Source organism: Papaver somniferum, unplaced genomic scaffold, assembly GCF_003573695.1.
Source record: "Papaver somniferum cultivar HN1 unplaced genomic scaffold, ASM357369v1 unplaced-scaffold_117, whole genome shotgun sequence".
Lineage (NCBI taxonomy): Eukaryota > Viridiplantae > Streptophyta > Magnoliopsida > Ranunculales > Papaveraceae > Papaver > Papaver somniferum.
In genome coordinates, this window is record NW_020620714.1 from 10,192,820 (window position 1) to 10,199,405 (window position 6,586).

The 6,586-nt window shown below is 35.8% G+C and overlaps 2 protein-coding genes across 6 annotated transcripts in view; one reads left to right on the forward strand and one right to left on the reverse strand.

Annotated features, from left to right (window-relative positions):
- The first annotated feature begins 2,525 nt into the window (after window positions 1-2,525).
- Window positions 2,526-3,761, forward strand: LOC113329837 (vinorine synthase-like). Its single transcript, XM_026576662.1, has 4 exons — window positions 2,526-2,829; window positions 2,925-3,071; window positions 3,186-3,578; window positions 3,736-3,761. The coding sequence occupies exons 1-4, from the start codon at window positions 2,526-2,528 to the stop codon at window positions 3,759-3,761; spliced, it is 870 nt and encodes a 289-aa protein (XP_026432447.1).
- A 1,065-nt stretch (window positions 3,762-4,826) lies between these two features.
- The window catches only part of LOC113329413, a 4,298-nt gene continuing 2,538 nt past the window's right edge, over window positions 4,827-6,586 (reverse strand). The window contains exons 1-4 of one of the 5 annotated variants that reach the window (XM_026576289.1): window positions 5,897-6,548; window positions 5,548-5,795; window positions 5,236-5,445; window positions 4,827-5,140 (exon numbers count right to left, since the gene is read on the reverse strand). In XM_026576289.1, coding sequence (XP_026432074.1) covers window positions 4,988-5,140; window positions 5,236-5,445; window positions 5,548-5,613 — 429 coding nt within the window. In that variant the 5' untranslated portion in view covers window positions 5,614-5,795; window positions 5,897-6,548 and the 3' untranslated portion in view covers window positions 4,827-4,987. Of the gene's footprint in view, window positions 5,141-5,235; window positions 5,449-5,547; window positions 6,549-6,586 lie in introns of those variants that run through there. The other 4 variants (XR_003349869.1, XR_003349867.1, XM_026576288.1 and 1 more) reach the window with 4 other exon arrangements.

Consider the following 6,586-nt stretch of genomic DNA (forward strand, 5'->3'; position numbering starts at 1 on the left):
ATTAATATTCATATATCCTCAGCCTCTGCTTCAGATTCTACTCAACCCCCTACAGAACCACCTCCATCAGAAGTTGTTGAAGCTCATGATGCAACTGTTGTTACTACAGAACCTCCACCAGCTGAAAATTCACCACCACCAGAGCTTTAGAAAGACCAACAACCTCCTGCAAACCCAACTCCACCATAGAATACCAAACCTTAGATGCCAACATCACCACCAGCAACACAAAAGCATAGAAAACCAAAAATAAAAAACAGATCAGTAAGTACATATATCCACAGATCTAAACCCCAAATCAGAAAAAAATAAAGTAGTTGTTTCAATCTCCAGCTACTGCTCAACCCATTCTCAGTTCAGCCTTCCCAGCACTCACTTCAGCTCTGCAACATCAACTTCTCAACAGCACAACTAGTACCAGTTGAACCCTTACCAATCTCAATTCCAGACCACCTGAAATGCCATGGCGTGACTGCACTCAGTTCAACCATCAACTTCAGTTCAGCTCAGCTCAGCCCACACTTCAGTTCCATTCACACTTCCATAACTCAATTTCCCATTCAAGAATTTCACCTGCAATTGCTTCTTTCCATACTGCACATAGCTCAATCTGAATTCTCAACTGCAACCCTAGCCACTGTATTTCAGAATCTCCATAATCCATCGCTCCATTCACTGCAAAATCCACCAGATACAGCACAACACAATACCCATTATTCATCACTGGTTGTCTCCAAAACTGAGTTGCAGATGCAAACCATCTTCTCAATTCAAACCAGATTCTTATCCACCACTAGAATTCATCTTCTACAACTACAGTATCATTCAACCTCCTACCAGAACTCTACTTCTCATCTTCTCAGACTCATCAACACAACACACATCAATTCTATCTCCACTTTCTGTAGCTTTTAGAGCAGCTGCAACTTCAACACTTGAACCCTACTTCTTCTCCAATGGATTCTAATTAAGAGTACAGACTGCAAATGACACTCTCACAAGAGATTAGGGTTTATATTGCAGAATACTAAAAATCTAAAATACTTCAAATCACAACAGAAAAGGGAATAACAAACCTCAGATCTGAAGCGCTTCACTTGATCAATCCGATTAAGATAAGCTTACCTGAGGGTGGAGAGAGGCTTACGCAGGTGACAGTGAAACCCTAAATTCAGATGATGAAAGAGTTCCAACTATGAACTCTCATAAACAACCTGAAATCAGATGAGGAAACCCTAAAATTTGATTAACAAACTGGACAACAAACCCTAGAATCTGATTAACAGACTCAAACCTAAAATCGGAAAAACTTAACAAGAATTGTCCTCTTTTCTCATTTTTAGGGAAATGAATAAGAGAAAACGTCTCTCGAATTCTTCACCTCTTGAATCAGCGTTGTTCTTCTCGTGCAGTTCCATTGTTGCTCCTGGTGATGGTGGTAGTGGGAGAAGGAGATGGAAGAAAGAAGAAATCAGAGAAGAAGAAGAAAAGGTCGAAGGGTATGTTTGGCTTTTTTAAAAGTAACAAAAACTAAATTTACACATTATTATTTGGCTTGGGTTTTTGTCCCAGTTTTATTTGAAACGGTTTTTATTTGGTAGAAATAATATGATCGGTTTTTTCTTATCACTAGTTTGTTCACCTAGGGGTTTTGTCACTAGTTCTACAAAAAAGAAGGCTTCTAGGGAGGGCCAGCTTTGAAAAAACCGTCCCTAAAGAAGGATATTTGGGACGGTGATGGCCTGACCGTCCCTAATAGTCATACAACATTTAAATCAAGGCTAAAATATGTCCGTCCCAAAAAGAAAACATGGCCAAATAGTATTAGTGACGGTGGAACAGGGACGGTACATAAACCGTCCCTAATACCTCTTGGGACGTTTTTTGGCCGTCCCAAGAGGCCTTCTGTTTTGTAGTGTAATTCAAGTTGAAATTCTAACATAAGTATTGTCTACCTACTTTTTTTTCAACATCGTTACTAACGGACAATTAAGTATTTGATATATCCAAATTATAATCAAATTTTAATTATTACAACCAATAGAGTTATGCCAAGTGTCCTCACCATAACTTCTGCATTAGAAAAGGCCTTTCTAGGCCAATACAAAGCGAAGGTTTCATCACCGTTTAATGTGAGAGCTTTATTTGTCAAGGCCTTTAAGAGGGAAGATATCCCTCAAAATTCGTCCCTTCAAATATACCCTTATTCAATTTTTAAAAATATCCCTACTTTCTGAAGAGTGGAAGCAACTAGTACAAGTTGCTTCCAGGAGTGGATGCAACTACCACAAGTTGCTTCCAAAAGTGGAAGCAACTCTCTCAAGTTTACTCCAAGAAAATTACTTTTTACCCCTCGGGGGTATTTATGCAAGGTCAATAAAAATGGAGGGTATTTATAATATTTCCACATATTATATATTGTGCGTGCCCCTTGGGTGATTATATGCGATATTATAGTTCTATAAATATCCAAAGGAGAACCAGTTGCGAGTTCCATTATTCATATAACCAACCGCAATATCAAAATGAAGGTTGATGCAAGTGCTAGAGAGAAAATTAAACCATCTTGTCCAACTCCAACTCACCTTAAAACCCATAATCTATCTTTTCTTGATCAGGTTGCAGCTCGATTCTACGTTCCTCTACTTCTGTACTACGATGGCAACAAAGAAAACATCGATATGAATACCCGCTGTAATGTGATTAAGAAATCCTTAGCTGAAACGTTAACCAAGTTCTATTTCCTAGCTGGTAAGATCGTTAACGACGAAATTGAAAGGTTTGTGGATTGCAATGACGATGGGGTGGATTTTTGTGAAACCAAGATAAGTAATTGCCAACTCTCTCAGGTAATTAAAGAACCTTATTCCTCTGAGCAAGTTAAAAATTGTTCCTCCCTTTTGATCCATGTGACTATGAAATAGCTGCGTCCGGTGCTTTCTTGCTGTCCGTTCAAGTTAACGTTTTTGAGGATTGTGGTGGTATGGTGATTGGTTTGTGCATTAATCACAAGGTAGCTGATGCATCTTCAATCACCACTTTCGTGAACGGCTGGGCTACTATTGTTCGTGGTATGGTTTTAAATGATTATGATCAACAAATCGAAGGTCCTTCTTTCGAAGTGCAATCTCATTTTCCACAAAAATAAAACGGAATCGGTTTCAAGATTCCTATGTATCCAATAGATAGAACACTGGTGACTAAGAAATTTGCTTTTGAGGCTTCCAAATTAGCAGAACTTACGGAAAAATTCAAATTCACTAATGAAACCGAAGATGTTATCGAGGGGAACAAGCCGACTCGTGTTGAAGCCTTATCGGCTTTCTTATGGAAGTGCTTCATAGATATCGATCAAGCCGAATTCAAGGGAGTTGCTCCTACAAGGGTTTATTTAGCAACACATGCAGTAAATATACGGTCAAGGATGGTTCCACAGTTTCCTACATGCTCCTTTGGGTATATGATCGCCATCACAGATGCAATATCCAGCATAAAGAACGAGGGCAGTGGCATAAATGAGAGATACTACCCAAAACTGGCGCAAAAAGTCAGGGACGCCGTAAAAAAAATCGATAGAGGTAAACACGGTGTAAACACGGATATTTTTTTTTTTTTGTTTTGTTTTTTTGAAACTTAAAAATGAATTGATTAAGCTTGACTGTTTACAACCTGAGCTTCTTCCTGCACTATCACTACAAGAAAATAGACATTTAATGACAAATATTTTTGTCACAGAACTACCTTGTTTGGTCGCTAAATAAAATTTAGAACAAAAAGAAATTTGTCGTCTAATCATTGTCGCGGAAACTTTTAATGGCCGCAGGAGATAATTTTGACGACACCAAATTGTATGTCGCTATATATGGCTTTTAATGACTACGGTAAATTGTCTTCAAAGTTCAAAATTAACGTCGAAAAATTAGGCCATCAAAAATAATTCCGGTGATAAAAGATTTTTCTCACTAGATACTTTCCTGACAATTTTGTTCTATCTCTGTAATAAATTCCAGCAACAAAATACTTTGTCTTTAAATCATATTTTATCAACAAATGTTTTTGTCTCCCAAGAGATTTTTGGATGAGCGTAATAAGCGTTTTTAAAAATGGTTTTTGAATTGAAAGTGAGTTTTATACACAAAAAAATTTGGTCTCCAAATATGTTTTATGGACTAATGTATCTAGTATGCAAAGATTCACTTGCGGAGACAGAAAAATTGGTCTCGGAATAAAAAACATCAATGACATAATAATATTGTGGCAAAATTGGTTTTTTCGGAGTCTGATATATTTTTCGTTGTAAAAAAATCTTAAAGACAAATCCTGCTTGTCTCGTAAAAATATTTTCGATAATGAAATATATCGTCTTTAAAATTTCTTTGTGAGACGAATATATTTTTCGTTGAAAGTTGTTTCATTAACCAACAATTTTGTCTCTAAATTAGTCATTTTAGAGACAACAAATTTTATCCATGAAAACAAACTAAACAAACAAAATGCTTTGGCTGCGAATAAATTTGGTGACTAATTTACGTGCCTTTGACGAAAAAGAAAGGAAATGATTTTTATTTGTCTCCGAATAATTCTTTTTGGTGAGGAAAAAACTTTGATTTTAATTTTATTTGGATACAAGAAGATTCGCCACTAAAACTTTTTCTTTTCGCAATCAACTATATTTGTTTCCAAAATATTCAGGAAAATGGTCTTTGTAATTCATTAAAATATGAAGATAATATAGAAATGAAAACCATTTACACTGATTAATATTCCAATAACTTAAGCAGTAATTGGACTCATGGCTTGAACTATTCTGAAGAATACTTCTAAAATACTGAAGAAAACTAATACTCATTCAACTTTAACTAAAAACAAGGAGTAACATCAAAACTAAGCACTAAGCAGCTTTTGGATCTTAAATGGTTGGGAATCAGTTGGATCAAGAACCAATATTTAACTGAGTGCGTTGTGCCTAAAACCTGTGTTGGTTTCATTAATTCTTTCCATCTTCTTTATGTTTATGTGTAGATTGATTTTTTTCGTCCTGTGAAACTGGCAACGGATGCCCTTGAAGACTTTGTCGTCCCTTCAACCTTAAAATGTATGGCCTTACAGCCTCAAAATTCTCATGACAATCAGGACACTTCTGAAATTTAAGAGAAGTATTGAAGTTAGATCCTGCAAGAGTATTAAAACATATATACATCACATCTTCCAAAGTACAGTAACCATTTAGTTCACCTTAATTCTCTCCAAAACAAAGAGGTCACACAAACTAGACCAATTTGCTGGTGAGATGTTTCCAAAAGGATTACCCCGCGCTTCTTCAATACTTGCATACTTTCTAAAATGCATCAGCATTTCACGCTTAAAGTTGGTATAACCTTTTGACATACGATAATTCAGAAATCTCCTAACATATGGACTTGTGGTGTTTAGTATGAAATTATCCTACTACACAATGACAAATTAGAGTTTTAAATCAAATATTTATTTCAAAAGTCAATAAAAAAAGACCATAGAGATAATTTTTCCCTCAAAAAATGTGAATACCTTTAGCTGTTCAATTAATATGTCCCTATCTTGCGCAGGGATTGTTTCCGATGACTTGTATCCCATAGGAGCGAAAGCATGAATAATCGTATGACATTCACCGGCCAAATCAGATCGATGTTCTCCTAGAAGTACACCATATTGTTCATCAACGATAATAGGTATCCTTCCATTATGAGCCACTCTTTCCTCCAGTCATATTCTACGTAGTTGTCCCCGAACAATGGGATCTCTTAGTCTTAGTCTTTCTGTAAAATCAACAAAAAAAAAATGAATATCCGGTCGCGACAGTGATTGTTCTCAGAAAATTCACCACAAGTCTATAGAAATTAGAAATAATTTGCAATACCAATGTTTCAAGCAGCCAAGTGATCCATATGGGTAGTAGGATATGCCTAACCAAGATATTAAGAAAATATCCAATAGAAGAACCAAATAAAATAAATAAAATAAAGATGAGATTATTGCAACCACACACACATCACAATCAATATATGAAAAAGCCTAAAAAAGTAATGTTGAATCATATCCCAGTTGATGTAGACACTTCTGTAACTGTATATGCCCATTCCCATTTTAATTTCATGTGAAGCAATAGTTATCAATCTAACAGATCAAAAGATACCCAAGGCCGACTAATAATCCTTAAAAATTAAATACATGAATGAAGCAGCACAACAACGTAGTAGAATGTGTTCGAACGGGACGCCTATATCCTCCGACATTAACTTAACCATACTATGAACTAACTAGGAATTCGAAACCTATAATTTAAAGCATTAATAAACCACTATTTAAAGGTATATAGTTTACACAACAAGTACCAAATCTTCAAACAGGGACTCAGATTATGCAGCACATTCTTTAACCAAACTGCAAAGTAATACAGTTAATATAAAAAGTCTAATTGCTAATGTCAACAATCTGTGTAAGCCTACGGCGAAATTAAAGTAGTCTGATAATAAAGAGTCATCTCAGACCAGCCCAACAATAACCCCAGATACATAACCAGTAGTTGTTTATTTAAAATAATCTACCA